The sequence below is a fragment of the Penaeus vannamei genome, chromosome 10 (genome assembly GCF_042767895.1).
Source record: "Penaeus vannamei isolate JL-2024 chromosome 10, ASM4276789v1, whole genome shotgun sequence".
NCBI classification, from domain to species: Eukaryota; Metazoa; Arthropoda; class Malacostraca; order Decapoda; family Penaeidae; genus Penaeus; species Penaeus vannamei.
The window spans coordinates 22,625,479-22,645,263 of NC_091558.1; the positions used below are offsets into that span (position 1 = coordinate 22,625,479).

Sequence of the window (19,785 nt, forward strand, 5' to 3'; positions counted from 1 at the left end):
TGTTTTTTTTTTTTTATTGTAATATTGAATTATCTCCCCATGCAAAACATTTTTGAATGTCTGGAAAATACTATATGCACCTTTTCTTTTTTTGAATAATATTTAATGAAATTTGGTTTTACCTTTCTCCTTCTTTCTAGTCCTCCCATGATTATTGCATGTGATGACATCAGAAGTCAATCATACTATGAAAACTTGGTTGCAGTCACAGAACGACAGAAGTATATTAACATCTGTTGTGATGTGCCTGTCAATAAGGTCCACAGGAGGTGCTCTTCTTGCCTGTCCAATGATCTCACTTCATTCTATTCATCACTGGCAATGAAGAACAATAGTGTAAGATCATCATAATTTTTAAGTTTTCATTTGATTTAACTATGATATAAGTATTTGTCCAAATGTTCATGTGGAAAACTCTTTAACATGATAAATTTACATTCTACTCATATTTTTTATTATATAGGGAGACACACTGCTTACATGTGTCATCAAGTTGAAGTATCCAGAGAAGGTGATTATGTACATCTGTGAGAACTTGATGGCTCGTTCAGCTGATATCCAGCGGGTGTTTGATCGTGAGAGTGTAACATCATTTTATTTGAGGCATACAGGAGAATATCCTGTCTTAAAACAGTAAGTAGTTCTTTCCTTTATAGTGAGGTTTCAGTAATGTCAAATTTTGCAGGAAATCATGAATACAATGTGTGTGCGTGGATGTGTGTGTGTGTGTACATTACAGAGTGTGTATGTCAAAGGCAGTAAACTTCTGCATTAATACTGGTAGGCAGAAGTGATACTATTTAAATAGCTAACTCTTTTTTCTTAAGAGTTCCACACAAATAGAATAGAACACAATATGAAATTGGTCAGCGCTGGTGGTAACTGCGGTAAAGCCATGGTGAGGGGTACAGGCACAAGTGGACATGGCGCCCATGTAAACATGGTTATGGTATGCCTTATTGCTTGGTCACCTACTCGCATCTTGCCCTCAAGGCATCATTTGATTTGCCTCAAGGGTAACCTATCACAGGACCTGATCTGCTGGTCATCTTGTTCTCGTGTTCTTGTCTTTGGTCATCCTTGTGTTGCTCCTTGTCAGCTTCTTCTTCTTGGTCTTCCGTGAATCCATCCATCCTTGACATCCATGCATCCTTGAAGGTCTTGCCTAGGTCCTCCTTGACTTCAAATTGTTCAGACTTCCTTATAGCCCTCGTCCAGGTGTTACTCGGAGGCATATTCCTTATAGATCTCGTCCAGGGGTTACTCGGAGGCATATTCCCTACAGATTTCATCCAGGTCCTTCTCAAATTCGTGCTCATCCAGATGTCCTTGTAACCTGGGTCTATGGGTGACGGGGCAGGGGCGTCCTTTCTGGCATCTGAGGGCAGTTGATACTTGTGTTGATGAGCTCCTGGAGTTTGACTGGATGTATGGGCGTCCAGGCAGGCAGCACAACAACCGGGGTGACTGACACCTGCTCTGATGAGTTCCTGGTTTGCTGGATCTTCGGGTGTCTTGGCAGGTGGCACCCTTTCACTTCTTCCTGGGCAGCTCAATACCTGCACTGACAAATTCCTGGTCCTCAGGCCTACAGCAGCATTCTGGTGATTTCCTTTCTACAGCTTTCCAAGGCTGCAGCTAGCCCTCCTTCAGTGCCGTGTCGCAAACCCATGGTCCATGTAATGTTTTATCGAACCACATCATACATATAAGGGCCAAAATAGTAAGAGAAAAAGAAAGACAACAGAGAGGATGTGTGTGTGTTAAGTGCTACTAAACAGTATTTTTATATTAATTTGCAGTTTTTAATGTATGCTATTTAATTTTTTCAAGAAGAAAATTAAGATAGGGAGACGTAAGTAGCGGTCCGCAAAGACCTGCTTGAGCTATGAATTGTCTCAGATAGATATGAAAATAATAAGGGAAACGACAATGTCAATCCACAAGGATGTACTTGAAGTGATTGTCGTCTCATAGAGAAAGAAAAAATATGTAAATGAGAATTGTGCATCATCATCACTTGTCATAACAGGCAAAATTGCAGGCAAAAGAGGTAAATGTGCAACTACAACACAACAAACTCTATTAATGAAAGTTTCAGTATCTTTTGTCTTGTGTGAATAGTTGAATATGTTATGATTTCATGTTATGTTGCAACTCGTCACGACTGACAAAAGAGATACCTTATCACTCTTTATGCTTACAACTAGGACATCTACAAAGTCTGTTCATGAAAAGTTGCTGTGTCTTATTTTGCATGAATAATTGAGTGTGTGACGAGGGTGTGTAAGTATGAGTTTAAAGAACGTGAAGAGAGAACGAGCTTATACAAAGAATGAATCACAAACACGAATATTAGCACTCACATTAACAAATATTATAATTATTAACCCACCCACGACAGTCCATTTGGAGGTCACCTGTTGCAAGTGGTAATAATTATGGTAATGCAATATTATTTGAATTACCACAATTGTATTTAGTCTTAATTGAGGATTCGATACAAATTCTGATAGACTGAGGTAATTCTCTACAATCTGTGATGGTAGCTCACAACCAACTCACAAATCACACAATTTGGGATTTCCCGAACATACAAGTGACTTAAGTAAAGTGATAAGGGCTTGATTAATAGGTGAATCATTATCCTAGCTCAAAACCCTGACCTACATTTATAATCAGACGTCAATACCGGCTCACACTGACAAATTGCTGATTGTATGAGTTACTTCTTTTTCATTATTAACTTACTTTCAGATGTCAGAGCAAAGATCTATTAGACGATTTAGGAAACCCTGCACATCCTCGTGCGCTTTGAAAGAGGAAACTGTTACTAGGGAGAAATAAATGATATGTATTGTTCGTGAATATGAATAACAAAATTACTGGGAGAATAAACAATCCGAAAGAGTCTAAAAAACGAGGGAATTTCAGTCAATCAACGAAACGTACAAGAGAATGGAGTACATAGAATTCACAAGGAGAAAATTCTCAGTTTGAGAGAAATCTCAAACAAATATTGTATTTGATGTAGGTGAAACAATATAAATCTCTAAAAATGAGAGAATGAATTATTTAGTGAACAATATTTCCTGTTTGTGACCAGAAGTCATATTCCACACCTGTTTACAGGGCTATGACCTCAGCTCAAGATGGGTGACAGAGTGAGAGTGTTGCCATTTCCTGCTACATTAAAAATTTTATAAGAGTTATCACTATGCACATTAACCAGCAAAACCAATGATTAAGTGACCACACATTTGTATAGCTTAACATATACATGGGAGAAGAAGGCAGGGAAGAGAAAAGATTGGCCCATCAAGTATAGTTATGTGGTTTTGAATTTATCTTGTCTCACGGTGGCATTGGGCGAGTGGAATTTCGGAAGCGAGTATGTGTTTCTAAGCTGAAAGGTTGAAACTACTACTGCTGATACCAACTACACATTCAATGGGTGGGGCAGAGTAATATTGCTTAAACAGCTTACTCTGTTATGAGCCACACAAGTAGTCTACCATAGTGCACACATAGTGTTTATGTACATGTGTGTGTGTGTGTGTGTGTGTGTGTGTGTGTGTGTGTGTGTGTGTGTGTGTGTGTGTGTGTGTGTGTGTGTGTGTGTGTGTGTGTGTGTGTGTGTGTGTGTGTGTGTGTGTGTGTGTGTGTGTGTGTGTGTGTGTGTGTGTGTGTGTGTGTGTGTGTGTGTGTGTGTGTGTGTGTGTGTGTGTGTGTGTGTGTGTGTGTGCATGCGCATATGTGCACGTATTGATGCACATATGCTGTATTTAAAATTATATCAGTCGTTTAATCTGAGTATAAGATGATAGCAAAAAGAAGTTAATGAAACAAAAAAACAAAGTCATAACAATATTTTTTACATATTAATTTTACATGTTTACATTTTGTATCTTTACAGGATGTTGCACCTTGCTCAGGAAATGAGATGCAATCCACACTTTAAACACTGGACATGCAGCCAATAAATACAAGATTCTACTTATTAGATAAAATGTGATACATGAGAATTATATGTTGTCACATATTTAAATAAGAAATCGAAATACTCCAATTAAGATTTGAAGCATCTAGGTCCAGAGTCATAACAAGTAAAGGCCTAAAGTTAAACATTGTTATTCAAGAAATAATGAAGATGTCATGCTTTTTTATGTTTAGAATCCTTCCCCAAAATAGATTTTTATGTTTGCAATACAAGTAGCATGGCATAGGCATATGTACAGATGATTAAAATATGCATGATATGAGCCAAAGCTTACTTATGGTCAGCTATTTCACCTGCTCTAAGGCACCAAAGATTTTACTTATCAGCTTTATTTCAACCATAATTGCAAGACCAAATAGGCCAATGTATATCTGCCACAGAAATGGTTCTGGGAAAAAGGATGCTATACTTGAACCGGTTTTCTGCCAGGTGGACCTTATTCTTATTATTATTCTTCTTATTAGTATTTTGTGCCTTGACATCTCATTTCTTTTTTGTTTGTTTATTTTTTAGAGGATATGTATATATGTACCTGATTGAACTTATATGTATTAAGCAGATAATGGTAGCAAAATGGTTGAGACACAGTTTACCATTTTTCCCCTGGTGACCAAAAGCCAGCTTTATAATTATAAGCTTTAAATATAGTCTTGTGGTTGCTTTTTATCATTAGTGAAAGTAGTCTGTCAAAATGCATTATCATACTTCATAATTATTTTTTTTTTTATGAATTTGTCACAAGTGTCATATGACAGTTGTACTGTTGGCCTTCATTCAGGTATTGTTTTTATTTTTATGCAAACAATGACTTTTACTTGATTTTCTTTGCTTCAGGAATCAGTTTCATAGCATTAGGAGCTGCTTTTCTTCCCATACAATAGTCCTGTTTTAATAAGTCTTAGGTGTCATACTAAGAAATTATAGTTTTATTCAATTCATCATTTTCAGGCCTGAAAATATTTCAATTAATCTTTTTCAGGCCTGAAAATATTTTTTATATCTTAACTGTATCCCCTGTATATGTATGGGATAGATACCCCTGTGTGACATTTAACATTGTACTTTTGCATTTAAGTGTGCAGACCAAATTATTGCCTAAGTGTGATTATATTTCATAGAAGTATAAATGGTTCTGAATAGAACTTATGATGATAATGCATCCTAGTGTTATTTGTCAATAAGGTAAATATACTGCCTGTATTAATATGGAAGATTTTATCCCGTATTAGGAAGAATAAACATATAATAAGTTCAGTTACTGTTTAAATATACCATTTATTTCTTCAGTACCAAGCTGTACTAGCAGCCTTCACCATTTTAGCACAGCAGACATCAAATTTCACTTTCTAAATTGCGCTAGTGAGCACTGATTTAGTGATCAGAATAGCAGGTTCCTAGTAGTCTTTAATTCTACAATCAGTTGTGAGTTATAAGGAATTTTCTCTGGTTTTCTTTTTTTAATGTAAACTTTGTGAATAAAATGTAAGAAACATACACATTGCACAGATGCTTGAAACCTGTGCACCAGCATCTGGGGTCTTATTATTTCAGTATCGTCTGCTAATTTCCATATTGTTGTTATATTTTCAACTTGAATGTATATTGCTGCTAAGGTGGAATTAATATTGCTTATTTCTGAGCCATCTGAAAATATTTTTTTTTATGATTTAGGTATCTTGTATTTTCTATCATTGTATATTATGTGATTTTATTATTTGTTCTGGGACTTTTTTGCTTGATAATCTAAACAGCTTGTTTCTATATTTTCAAAAATGACGAACCATGGTGGAATGGGAGTTATATTTGGCAATGCTTTTGTTTTTATATTTATTTGTAATTCTTTACAAGTTTCTAAAAACTCTATGTAATAAGCTTCTTTTGCCTTTTATGGGGTTGTATTCTTTCATGTTTGTTATAATCAGTTTTTTTTTTTTCCGTTCTTTCTAGTATTTTTAACCATTGGGTAAATTCTTGTTCTTTTAATTTATATTGGATGGGCATCTTAATAGTTAGGGTGCATAATGCCACAACTGGGGTGGTTGTTAAACAACCTGTGGCTGTTCTTAAAGCATTATTTTGAATAATTTCTAGTTTTTCCATTTCTGTGTTATTTACCATACCAAATTCTACTTTTCGTATAATAGAGATGTCATAGAATTTTATCATCATTTCTCTATTTGCTCCCCATGTGGTAGTTGATAGTTTTTTTCTTTATATTTATTCTGTTTGTGCATTTGATTTTTAAGTAATTGATGTGATATTTCCACTTTTTGGAGCATCGAATTCAAGGCCTAGTATTTTGTGTTTGGTTGTAAATTTAAGATCTTCATTATCTTTATTGCTGTTTATTACATAAAATAGTGTCTTATTTTGTTTTTTGTGAAACACATAATTTTACTTTTTGCTTGATTTACTGTTCCAAATTGTTAGCCCATTCAATGATTTGATTTAATTCTATTTCTATGTTGTTTTTGGCTTTTGCTAGGTTTTTGTGAGTTGTTACTATTGTAATATCATCAGCATATGTTACTTTATATGTTTTTTCTGTTAGAGTTAGGTCAGTTGTCATTATATTGAATACTAGGGGACTTAAAGGGGAACCTTGTGGTAGTCCTCTCATTAATTTTTCCTTCTTCGGACTTTTTGTTACCCATTGTTATTTGATAAGTTCTGTTATTTAAAAGGTTATATATCCATTTAAGTGGGGTGCCCATTATTTCGAGTTTTGCTGCTTTTTTATGATGGCATCATGGTTTACAGTGTTGAAAGCCTCCCCTAAATCTAACCATGCTATTCGGGCATATTTTTTCTCTTTGTAGGCTTTGTTGATATGTAAATCTATGCCTGAATCCTGTCAATGATTAATGGTTAATGGTTAAAAGCAAAATGAATGTGCTAGACATCTAAATCTAAGGTCATATAGCACTATAGGAAGGTATAGTAAAGGTTGATAGCAGGTGATAGTTGCTATGTGTCAACAATTTAGAGTACTGTTGATGAGTAAGGGAGTTGATAAGGGAATGGGTTATGGTGGTTTAGGTAAGGGAATTAGATTAGGTGAAGGATATTTATGCATCTGAGGAAGGAGAACAGGTTGTCAAGGCAGAAGCTGTGGGATTCTGTAAGGACGTCTGATATGTTGGGAGGTCGGTGAAGGGAGGATAGATATGGAAAAACAGTGGTACATGCTGTATTAAAGCATGGGCAGGACAACAGAATGTGTGGAACTGAAAGAGGGACATACATAGAGGACATAGGGGCAGGTCAGAGCATGACATTAGATAAGCGTGTGTTATGATATCCTTTTTCTAGGTAAAAGAATATGGCTAATACGGATTCATATGCTTTTTCAAGATCAAAGAATATGGCTAATACGGATTCATGGCGTGCAAATGCAGATGAAATATGTCTCGAAATGGGCAAGTTGGTCTGCTGTACTTCGAGCATGGCAGAAACCAAACTGGGAAGGAGAAAGGAGATTATGAGATTCTAGTAGCTTGCACAAACAGCTAGTTAGAGCAATGGGGCGGTAATCTTGGGGCAGGGTATCTGATTTATTGGATTTTAAGAAAGGTAAGATAAGAGCTTCTCACCAATGAGAATGAAAATTTCCTGATATCCATATGTGGTTGAAAATAGGTAAAAGGAAGGATAGAGAGGAAGATGGAAGGTGTCGCAGCATACGATAATGAATACCATCAGGGCCTTCAGCATTGCAGCGTTGAGTTCAGAAGAAAAACAAGCATTATAGGACTCATCAGAGGATTTGGTGAAGGTAATAGGAATGTGTTCTTTGATGGCCTTCATGGAAGAAAACTGTGGGGAAAGGTGAGAGCCACTACTGACCTGGCTGAAATAGCCCAGTTCATTAGCTACTTCAATAGGCTCAGAAATGAGAGTATCTTGAATATGGAGGACGGGTGCAGGATGGGGGGATATTTGCCTGATAATTTATGGATCCGTCGCCAAACAGCTGAAATACATGTAGATGTAACTGAGGAAACATAATTTTGCCAGCTATTTGTTTTACTGTTCCTGATTGCACGGCGAAGATGGGCAGATGCTCTTTGAAAGGAGATAAAGGCTGATAGCTGGTGAGGGGTGCCTCGTTTATAACAATAGTTGTTCCAGGCTGCTCGTTTTAAGCGACACACCTTGGTGCAATCAGGATTCCACCATGGAACACATTTAGAGGTATATGGTCTTAATGTTCGAGGAATGGCTGTATAGGCAGCTCTTAGGATCGTGGTTGTAAAACATTGTAGCATATCTGAAATGGGCGGTAAGAGGGGTGGAGGGATTGGTATAGTAGAGAGTGAAGTGAAAGTACTCCAGCGTTGGGGATTAGGAAGTGGTACATATGAAGCAGGAGAAAGGAGTACTGGGAAGTGGTCTACAACTGACCAATGGAAATCTAAATGAAGAGTATGGGAGCATAGAGAGAGGTCAAGGCATGAAAAGGATTGCGTGCACATGTCAAAGTGTGTGGGGCTATCTGAATTAAGAATAATTAGGTTATTTGTGGAGAGGAAGCGTTCTAGAGATCGGCCTCGGGAGTTGGTGATAGAGTCACCCCACACTGTGGGGTGACTCTATCACCAACTCCGGAGGAAAGGTGGTTGGAGTTGGGAAATTAGAGTTTCAAAGGCAACAAAGTCAATGGGATGGGATGGGGAGAAATAGACTGAAATCACTGATCCAGCGGCGAAGAAAGATGCAAATAACTGTGCACGGGGCAGTGGTTTGTATGGGAGGTATGATGGTTAATGGTTAAAAGCAAAATTAATGTGCTAGACATCTAAGGTCATATAGCACTATAGGAAGGTATAGTAAAGGGTGAGGTCAGGTGATAGTTACTATGCGTCAACTATCTAGAGTAATGTTGGAAAGTTGAAGATGGGTTGATAAGGGAAAGGGTTATGGTGGTTTAGGTAAAGGAATATATCAAGTGAGGGATATTTATGCGTCTGAGGAAGGAGAACAGGTTGTTATAAGAAGCAAGGATATGATGTAGGTCTGGTCTGTGAGAACGGAAACCGCGAATATGCTAATGTAGGAGAGCTATATCTTTATTATTTTATGAGTGAAAGCGCCGGTATGTTGGAGAATCTGGGGGGGGGGGGGAGTTAGGGGTTGTAAAGGAGGGGTATCAGGAGGTAGGGAATCTGGGGAAGGGTATTGTTGTGACATGAGTGATTCCCGTGTGTATCCGGGAGGGAGTGGAAAGGATAGAAGGGATGGAGGGAGCGAGAATGTGCATATAGTTGGAGTTGAAGAGGGTGGGTTGTGTTGCGAGGGAGTAGGAGGAAGTGGTGTGGGGAGAATATTAGTGGTAGGAGGATGGATATAGGAAGAATGGATATTTGCAGTTAAAGGGGATGTGTTGTGTCGCCAGGGATTAGGAGGAAGGGGTGTAGGAGTGCTATGAGTTAGAGGGGGATGGATTTCAGGAGGATGGATATCGGTGGTGGACGGAATTGAGGGGGTTAGGTTGTGTTGAGAGGGAGGAAGAGGAAGGGGTGTAGGGGGAACATGAGTAGGAGGGGTAAGGATATCGGCAATCACTTGGTGTGGAGGAAGCATGAGTTATGCAAATTTGTGTCTCAAGTATATAGCTTTGAATGCTTTCCATAGTTTCTGCAGTAGAGTTGGTTGGAGGGTTTTGTGGGACAAGGGTTTTCTTATGATGGGGGGGGGGGGGAGGAGACTGGTGTCTGAGGAGTAAAGATAAAGGTAGGTGGAGGTGAGTGTGGGGTAGGGAAAGGAGGGGAACGTTTAGTCTGTTTACTGCGGGTAGTGCGGGGAGGGAGGAGATGGTGTTGGGGCTGTAGTTGAGATTAAAGTGTCTGGATTTAGAGTGGCAAAAGAATTTGACTGGGGGAGGTAGAATGTAGAAGTGGAAGTGGGGAAGTAAGTAGGTATAGGGGAGGGTGTAGGAACATCTTGAGGTGGAGGGGGAGGGGCAGAGCGAGCGACATTACTGGAGTAGGGAGTATAAGAGAAACCTTGTCGGCGTGCTTCCTGTCTGGCTTCACGTAGAGTGAGACCATTTTTGTATCTGAGAGCTGCTACCTCAGACTCGAACTTGTAAGTGGGACAGCCTCTATAAAATACATTATGAGGGCAGCCGCAGTTAGCACATGTGCGTGTTTGTGCAGGGCAGTTCGATCTGTTATGACCGGGTTGGGCGCCGAAGGGGCATCGGTCTGTGGAGCGGCAGTGTTTGACAGGATGTCCAAATCACAATTTTGACATTGGCGGGGAGGTTGGTATGGTCGAACAGGGAGGGATTGTCCACCAATGTAGATACGAATGGGAGGGTCATGTGTACTGAACGTAATTTTGGCAATGTTGGTGGGTTTCTTTCGATGACCTCTAGGAGGAATGGAGTAGCAGTGTACTGTTATCACATCCTGGTCTTTGAGGCAGCCGAGCAAATCTTCCCCACAATCTGACCAATCTTTGGTATCGACTGGGCAGTTTCTAGGGAGAGAGGGACAATTCCGGTACAAGTATTAAGGGTTGGATGAGGTTCTGCAGGAATTGGGTTGCCAGAATGATCGGTTAAATTTGATAGTGCTATAGATTCAGTTTCTGATCTGACTGTTACAAGACGGGAGCGATCGCGTCTGGTATAGAAAGGGACTCTGCCCACTTGTTTTTGGAGGCATTGTTGAAAAAGAAGAGTGTTGCCTGAGTAGGGAGCGGTAGAAGTGATCACGAAAAATCGGTCCCATTTAGCTGGGCTAAACAGAATATTTAAGATATTTGTAGGGTTGGTGGTGGTGGATGGTCGGGGACGTGTGGAAGAGGGAGTATTACGGAATGATGGAGAATAAGGCTGTAAGGTAGTAATAAGGGAGGATGGGGTGCTTGGTGAAGGTTGAGGGGGTAGAGTTGATGAATTTGAGGAAGTTGGGAGGGTAGGAATATCTTCTGGAGATTGAGTCTCTGCTTGGGTGGGTAATGCAGTAGTAGGCATTGAGGAGTGGTTAGTAGTTTCAGTGTTCGGAGTTGTGGTCAAAGGAGAACCTGGGGTCGGGGAGCCGGTGGGGCTATTTGTGAAAGGGGCAAACCTCATTGCCCCTAATAAGGGTATTACATCTTCATTACTGGTCATGGGAAGTCTTAAATATGTAAAGGGAAATAAACAGTCCCTGTACAGGGGTAAGGGCTAGACAATTAAATCGGGAGTGCCGTGCCTATGGTTCCTGCAGGCCGTTCAGGACTGGTACAAGGTCAGCCTTTCATTCTTTCAGCACGGCTCTTACACGGAAGTAGATATTAGAAGGGGTTGAAGAAGGGACGGAAACAAAAAGCTGGAAGGGGAAAAGACCATGCAAAATTAGTTGAGTCGAGGTCTGAGGCCCTAGGCAGGGGAGATCCCTGCATTGGGCCTCAGTCTATCTCCTAAGGGCCCCCACGACAACAATGAGCACAGGATTGGGGGGTAAGGAAGGGAAAAAGACCATGCAAAATTAGTCGAGTTGAGGGCTGAGGCCCAAGGTAGAGGAGATCCCCAGCATTGGGTCCAAGTCCTCGCATCCGAAGCCCCCCCCCCCCCCCATGATAACAATGGGCAAGGGATTGGGGGGGAAGGACAGTTTTACAAAGGATATATTCTCAGTGGCCAGTACAAGTCCATGACCTCACTTGAACAAGGCTTAGTGCCTCAATCTACTTTTCTTGTTTATAAGTAAATTAAAGTAGCTACTTATACTGGACTGTATTAATGGTTAATGGTTAAAACAAATTTGCTAGATATCTAAGGTCATATAGCACTATAGGAAGGCATAGTAAAGGGGGATGTCAGGTGATAGTTGCTATGTGTCAACTATCTAGAATAGTGTTGAAAGGTTGAAGATGGGGGAAAAGGTTATGGTGGTTTAGGTAAGGGAGTTAGATCAAGTTAAGGATATTTATGCGTCTGAGGAAGGAGAACAGGTTGTCAAGGCAGAAGGTGTGGGATTCTGTAAGGATGTCTGATATGTTGGGAGGTCGGTGAAGGGAGGATAGGTGTGGAAAAGAAGAGGTACGTGCTGTATTAAAGCGTGGACAGGACAAGAGAATGTGTGGGACTGAAAAAGGGACGTTACATAGAGGACATAGGGGCGGGTCTGAGCGTGACATTAGATAGGCGTGTGTTAGGCGAGTGTGGCCAATACGTGAGCGTGCGAGGGCCGTCTCCCAACGCCTGTTTTTGTGAAATGGAGCTGACCAAGAGGAGATTGATGGTTTTACAGTATGCAATTTATTGTTGTGGAGTCTTGACCAAAAAAAGATTGCCGTCGGGTATACAAGAAGGTCTTAAAGTGGGGGTAGTAATCCGTAGCTGGAATATGTGAGAAGCGTTGTTGAGGTGATATGGACATTGCAGCATAGCGTGCAAGAGTATCTGCCTGTTCATTGCCAGGGATTCCAACATGGCTGGGTACCCAGCAAAATCTGACAAATTTGTGACGTGTGGATAGATAGAACAACCAGTTCTGGATCTTACAGACAAGGGGATTGGTCGAGTGTATAGACTTTATGAGGGTTAAAGAGTTACGGGAGTCAGTAAAAAATAGAAAAAAGAGGAAGAGGGGGATGAGTATATGCGTCTTAAGGCAAAAAGGAGTGCATACAGTTCTGTAGTAAGGACACTAGATTCAGGAGGGAGGGTGTATTTGAAAATGCAGTTTGGGAATGTTACTGCGAATCCAGCTCCTGAGATGGATTTGGAACCATCAGTGTAAACATGAATGCTGGAGGAATGAATGGAGACATGGTCAAGGGAATGAGCGAGAAGGATAGAGGGGGGAATATCTGATTTTGGTGGGTCAGGGAAAACTGAGGAGCAAATACAGGGGTTAGGTATAAGCCATGGAGGAATGGAATGGACAGACAGTGGGAGAGGTCGGAGATGAGGGAAGGGGGAATGGGAGAGGAGGGTATCCATGCGTACGGGGAGAGGAGTTGGTAAACGTGGAGAAGAGGTAAAGGTATGAAGCAAGGATTGTGGAATAGTTAGTTTGGTTAGGGAAAATTGGTGAAATCGAGCATAGCATCGGAGAGAGAGAATGGCTCGATTCAGTATATAGGCTCTCAACTGGAGAGGAGCGGAAGGCGCCTAGGGCTAAGCGGAGACCGCTGTGGTGGACTGTATCAAGGTGAGCAAGAAGAGAGGTTGAGGCAGAGGAGTAGATATGGCATCCATAATCTAGAGTGGAGAGAATCAAGGTAACATGAAGATGGTTGAGAGTTTTGCGATCTGAGCCCCAGGAGATGTGGGAAAGAGTTTGTGAAATTCGGAGGCGGCGTTGAGCTTTTTCTTTGATGTACAAGATATGGTCTCGCCAGGACAATTTGGAATCAAATATAACGCCTAGGAATTTGCCAGAAGAACGGTATTGGAGTGGAGCGTTATATAAGAAGAGTGGGGGTTTGGGGACCGTACGTGAGCGAGGGAAAAGGATGAGGAAAGATTTGGATGTAGAGAAGCGAAAGCCATGGTTGGTGGCTCAAGAAGTTACTGATGTTATTGCAGACTGAAGGAATTGACAGAGATCTGGTATGGATGTGCCAGATGCATAGATGGTTAAGTCATCAACATAAAGTGATGTCCGGGCTCCTGGTGGTAGGACTGAGACTATGTCATTTACAGCAAGAAGGAATAAAGTTGTACTAAGCACACTTCCATGTGGGACGCCTTCGAATTGAGGAAAGGATGATGACGTGGAAGAGGCAATTTTGACCTGGAAAGTACGTTTAGAAAGGAAGGATTTGATGAACACGCCCATGTTTCCACGTAAACCTAAGGAGGATAACTGTTGGAGGATATGATATCGCCATGTGGTATCATATGTTTTTTCTAGGTCAAAGAATATGGCTAATTCGGATTCATGGCGTGCAAATGCCGATGTAATATATGTCTCGAAATGGGCAAGTGGGTCTGCTGTACTTCGGGCACGTCGGAAACCAAACTGGGAAGGGGATCATGAGATTCAAGATACCACATTAAGCGGAAGTTAACCATTCGTTCTAGTAGTTTGCACAAGCAGCTAGTTAGATCTATGGGGCAGTAATCTTGGGGTAGGGTACCTGATTTACTGGCTTTTAAGAAAGGTAGGCTAAGAGCTTCTCGCCAATGAGAAGGAAAATTTCCTGACGTCCATATGTGGTTGAAAATAGTTACAAGGAAGGATAGAGAAGAAGATGGGAGGTGTCGGAGCATACAATTTTGAATACCATAAGGGCCTTCATGAGTTGTGGCACGACTGTAATGCAGCGTTGAGTTCAGAAGAAAAAGGAGCATTATAGGACTCAACAGAGGATAGGGTGAAGGTAATAGGGATGTGTTCTTTGATGGCTTTCATGGAAGAAAAGTGTGGGGAAAGGTGAGAGCCACTACAGACCTGGCTGAAATAGTTGCCCAGTTCATTAGCTACTTCGACAGGCTCAGAGATGAGAGTATCTCGAATATGGAGGACGGGTGCAGGATGGGGGGGATGTATGCCTGATAATTTATGGATCCGTCGCCAAACAGCTGAAATAGATGTAGGTGTAACTGAGGAAACATAATTTTGCCAGCTATTTGTTTTGTTGTTTCTAATTGTACGGCGAAGATGGGCAGATGCCCTTTTAAAGGAAATAAGGGCTGATAGCTGGTGAGGGGTGCCTCGTTTGTAGCGATAGCCGTTCCAGGCTGCTCGTTTTAAGCGAAGCGCTTTGGTGCAATCAGAATTCCACCATGGAACACATTTAGAGGTATAATGTCTTGAAGTTCGAGGAATGGCTGTATAGGCAGCTCTTAGGATCGTGGTTGTAAAACATTGTAGCATATCTGATATGGGCGGTAAGGGGGGTGGAGGGATAGGTATAGTAGAGAGTGAAGTGAAAGTATGCCAGTTAGCTCTATCAAAGCACCAGCGTTGAGGATTAGGAAGTGGTACATATGAAGTAGGAAAAAGGAGTACTGTGAAGTGGTCAGTATAGGGGAAGTGGTCTAGAACTGACCAATGGAAATCTAAATGTAGAGTAGGAAATCATAGAGAGAGGTCAAGGCATGAAAAGGATTGTGTGCGCATGTCAAAAGTGTGTGGGGCGATCTGAATTAAGAATAATCAGGTTATTTGTGAAGAGGAAGCGTTTTAGAGATCGGTTAAGATAAATGTGCTAGACATCTAAGGTCATATAGCACTATAGGAAGGTATAGTAAAGGGGGATGTCAGGTGATAGTTGCTATGTGTCAACTATCTAGAATAGTGTTGAAAGGTTGAAGATGAGGGAAAGGATTATGGTGGTTTAGGTAAGGGAGTTAGATCAAGTGAAGGATATTTATGCGGCTGAGGAAGGAGAACAGGTTGTCGAGGCAGAAGTTGTGGGATTCTGTAAGGATGTCTGATATGTTGGGAGGTCGGTGAAGGGAGGATAGGTGTGGAAAAGCAGAGGTACGTGCTGTATTAAAGCGTGGACAGGACAAGAGAATGTGTGGGACTGAAAGAGGGATGTTACATAGAGGACATAGGGGCGGGTCTGAGCGTGACATTAGATAGGCGTGTGTTAGGCGAGTGTGGCCAATACGTAATCGTGCGAGGGCCGTCTCCCAACGTCTTTGTGAAATGGAGCTAACCAAGAGGAGATTGATGGTTTTACGGTATGTAATTTATTGTTGTGGAGTCTTGACCAAAAAGATTGCCATCGGGTATACAAGAAGGTCTTAAAGTGGGGGTAGTAATCCGTAGCTGGAATATGTGAGAAGCGTTGTTGAGGTGATGTGGACATTGCAGCATATCGTGCAAGAGTATCTGCCTGTTCATTGCCAGGGATTCCAACATGGCTGGGTACCCAGCAATGGAGTTGGGAAATTAGAGTTTCAAAGGCAACAAAGTCAGTGGGATGGGATGGGGAGAAGTAGACTGAAATTACTGTGATCCAGCGGCGAAGAAAGATGCGAATAGCTGTGCACGGGGCAGTGGTTTGTATGGGAGGTATGACATATGGTATTTTATGATGGATAAGTATAGACGAGACATAAAGGAATGTGGGGAAGAGATAAAATGGTAATTGGGAATTGGAATAGGAGGGTGTGTGAGGAAAGTCTCTTGGAGGCAGATAATAGATGGATTATAAGACGTAAGGATATAACGTAGGTCTGGTCTATGAGAGCGGAAACCGCGAATATTCCAATGTAGGAGAGCTATAGCTTATGAGTGATATCGCATATGGTACGTATTGGGGAATCTGGAGAAGGAGCTAGGGGGTGTGAAGGAGGGACATTAGGAGGTAGGGAATTTGGGGAAGGGCATTGTTGTGACATGAGTGATTCTCGTGTGTATCCGGGAGGGAGTACAAAAGATAGGGGGGATGGAAGGAGGGAGAATGTGCTTATAGTTGGGGGTGAAGGGGGTGGGTTGTGTTGGGAGGGAGTAGATGTGGGGGGAGTACTAGTGGTAGGAGGGTGGATATCGGAAGGATAGATAGTTGGAGTTGAAGGGGATGTGTTGTTTCGGGAGGGATTAGGAGGAAGGGGTGTAGGGGTGCTGTGAGTGAGGGGGATGGATATTGGGAGGATGGATATCGGTGATGCACGGAATTGAGCAGGTTAGGTTGTGTTGAGACGGAGTTGGAAGAGGGGGTGTACAAGGGCGATGGATGTCAGGAGGATGGGTATTGGGAGGATGGATAACGGTGGTGGACGGGATTGAGAGGGTTAGGTTGTGCTGAGAGGGAGTAGGAGGAAGGGGTGTAGGGGGAATATTAGTAGGAGGGGTATGAATATCGGCAACCACTTCAAGTGTGGAAGGAGCATGAGTTATGGGATCTTGTGTCTTAAGCATATAACTTTGGACGTCATCCATTGTTTCTGCTGTGGAATTGGTTGGAGAGTTTGGTGGGTAGGTAATTGTTTCTGCAATGGAGTTGGTTGGAGAGTTTTGTGGGATAAAGGTTTTCTTATGAGGGGGGGGCGGGAAGGGGAGACTGGTGTCTCAGGAATAAAGGTAAAGGTAGGTGGAGGTGATTGTGCTGTAGAGGAAGAAGGGTTAGAACGTTTAGTCTGTCTACTGCGGGTAGTGCGGGGAGGGAGAGGGGGTGGTGTTGGGGCTGTAGTTGAGATTGGGGTGCCTGGGTTTAGAGTGGCAAAAGAATTGGTCTGAGGGAAGTAGAATGTAGAAGTGGAAATGGGGACATCTTGGGGTGGAGGGGGAGGGGCTGAGCGAACGATGTTACTAGAGTATGGAGTATGAGAGAAACCTTGTCGACGTGCTTCCTGTCTGGCTTCACGTAAAGTGAGACCATTTTTGTATCAGAGAGTTGCTACCACAGATTCAAACTTGTAAGTGGGACAGCCTCTATAAAATACATTATGGGGGCCGCCGCAGTTAGCACATGTTCGTGTTTGTGCTGAGCAGCTTGATCGATTATGACCAGGTTGGGCACATATGGGGCATCGATCTGTGGAACAGCAATGTTTGGCAGGATGTTCAAAGCGCCAACAGTTTTGACATTGACGGGGAGGGGGTTGGTATGGTCGAACAGGGAGGGATTGTCCATCGATGTAGATACCTAAAGGAAGGTCATGTGTATGGAAGGTAATTTTGGCAATGTTGGTCGGATTCTTTCGTTGACCTTTAAGAGGAATGGTGTAGCAACGTACTGATTTCACATCTTGGTCTTTGAGGCATCCTAATAAGTCTTCTCCACAGTCTGACCAATCTTTGGTATTGACTGGGCAGTTTACTGGGGAGAGAGAGACAGTTCCGGTACAAGTATTAAGGGTTGGATGAGGTTCTGCAGGTATGGGGTTGCCAGAATGATCAGTTAAATTTGATAGTGCTATAGATTCAGTTTCTGATCTGACTGTTACAAGACGAGAGCGATCACGTCTGGTATAGAAAGGGACTCTGCCTATGTGTTTTTGGAGGCATTGTTGAAAGAGAAGAGTGTTGCCTGAGTAAGGAGCTGTAGAAGGGATCACAAAAAATCGGTCCCATTTAGCTGGGCTAAACAGAATATTTAAGATATCTGTAGGGTTGGTGGTGATGGATGGTCGGGGACGTGTGGAAGAGGGAGTATTACGGAATGATGGAGAATAAGGCTGCAAGGTAGTAATAAGGGAGGATTGATTGCTTGATTCTTAAGCATATAACTTTGGATGCCATCCATTGTTTCTGCAGTGGAATTGGTTGGAGAGTTTTGTGAGAAGGTAATTGTTTCTGCAATGGAGTTGGTTGGAGAGTTTTGTAGGATAAAGGTTTTCTTTATCCAGGGGTGGAGTTGATGAATTTGAGGAAGTTGGGTGGGTAGGAATATCTTCTGGAGATTGATTCTCTGCTTGGGTGGGTAATGCACTAATAGGCATTGAGAAGTGGGTAGTAGTTTCAGTGTTCGGAGCCGTGGTCAAAAGAGAGCCTGGGTTGGGGCTATTTGATAAAGGAGCTGGCCTCATTGCTTCTAATAAAGGGATTACATTTTCATTACTGGTCATGGGGAACCTGGATTATATAAAAGGCATCAACTGGTCCACCTCCATCGCTAGTGAAAGGTAAAGGCTAGATTAGTCGGGAGTACCGTGCCCATAGTTCCCGCAGGCTGTTCAGGACTGGCACAAGGTCAGCCTTTCATCCTCTCAGCATGGCTCTCACACCTTAGGAAGTAGATCGTAGAAGGGTTTGGAGAAGGGATGGAAACAGAAAGCTGGAGGAGGAAAAGACCATGCAAAATTAGTTGAGTCGAGGGCTGGTGCCCTAGGCAGGGGAGATCCCTGCATTGGGTCTCAGTCTCCATCTCCTAAGCCCCCCCACGACAACAATGGGCAAGGAATTGGGGGGGACTGGACTGTATTGCATTTTGTGAATTGTTATATAGTCTAAATATATAATTTTCTATTTCACTTTTGTTCAAATATTATAGCATAAAAATTGCTGTTGCTCTTGAGTTATGCAGCAAAAAATAATGATCATTTTTATGCTGTAATTGCAGCTTTTAAAAGTCAGCAAGTACAAACCTCTTCAATGTTTCTTTGTCAGTTACTTGTTTCTGTTATTATCATTGTCTCAGAATTAGGTTTACAAATCCTCACTTACAAATAAAATACGTTATATGATTTAATTCAAATCATATTCAAGATTTTCTGCTGCATCCTGATTAGAAAATCCAGAAGATGCTTAAATGCTAAACATTTTTTATTGGACATTCTTATCTCAGTTTTCATTTCTTCATTTATTATACTGCTTCTGAAACTATATTATCTCAAAGAATAAAGTGCAATGAAAAATGGTGCTCTAGCGTGGTTAATCTTTAGGGTTCCAGCAATTTTCCTTAAATATGCCTGATTTTGTAGAACCAAACTGACTGTAAAGGTAAGTATGGATTTTTATAATTCTTTCAAGTTTGTCAGCTTAATCATGGGGAAGAAATTATCAGAGCCGTATACTACATACTGATACAAATTTTTAATTTTTTCATTCATATAAAAAGAAATCTTTACACTTAATGAATGCCATTGACTCATTTCCTTTATTTTATTTTGTTTTGCCTTGTTTATTGATGGATTTCTTAGTCAAACTTCCTATTCAAACTGATACACTAAATTTTGTTCAAGATATTTTTGATGATAATTTTTAATTATCTTTAATCACTTGATACATATATCATCTGAAACCAATAACTGCAGTTCTGCTACTTTTCACTGTGTTAATAATCTTAATTTATGCAAGAAACTTCTGCACTTATAATCAACTTTCATTTTTTTCTTGCATTTCATACTTATATTTTGAGATAAAGTTTCCCTGAGAATTTTGGAT

General features: G+C 41.4%; 2 protein-coding genes across 6 annotated transcripts in view; one reads left to right on the forward strand and one right to left on the reverse strand.

Moving 5' to 3' along the window:
* LOC113809109 (uncharacterized) overlaps positions 1–5,254 on the forward strand; it is a gene marked incomplete at its 5' end in the record, with an annotated part of 17,487 nt that extends 12,233 nt beyond the window's left edge. The window contains 3 exon segments of the mRNA XM_070126466.1: positions 141–336; positions 464–633; positions 3,917–5,254. Of these exon segments, the coding sequence (XP_069982567.1) occupies positions 141–336; positions 464–633; positions 3,917–3,983 (433 nt within the window). The 3' untranslated portion in view covers positions 3,984–5,254.
* LOC113819315 (uncharacterized protein DDB_G0284459-like) overlaps positions 1–19,785 on the reverse strand; it is a gene marked incomplete at its 3' end in the record, with an annotated part of 139,567 nt that overhangs the window by 28,852 nt on the left and 90,930 nt on the right.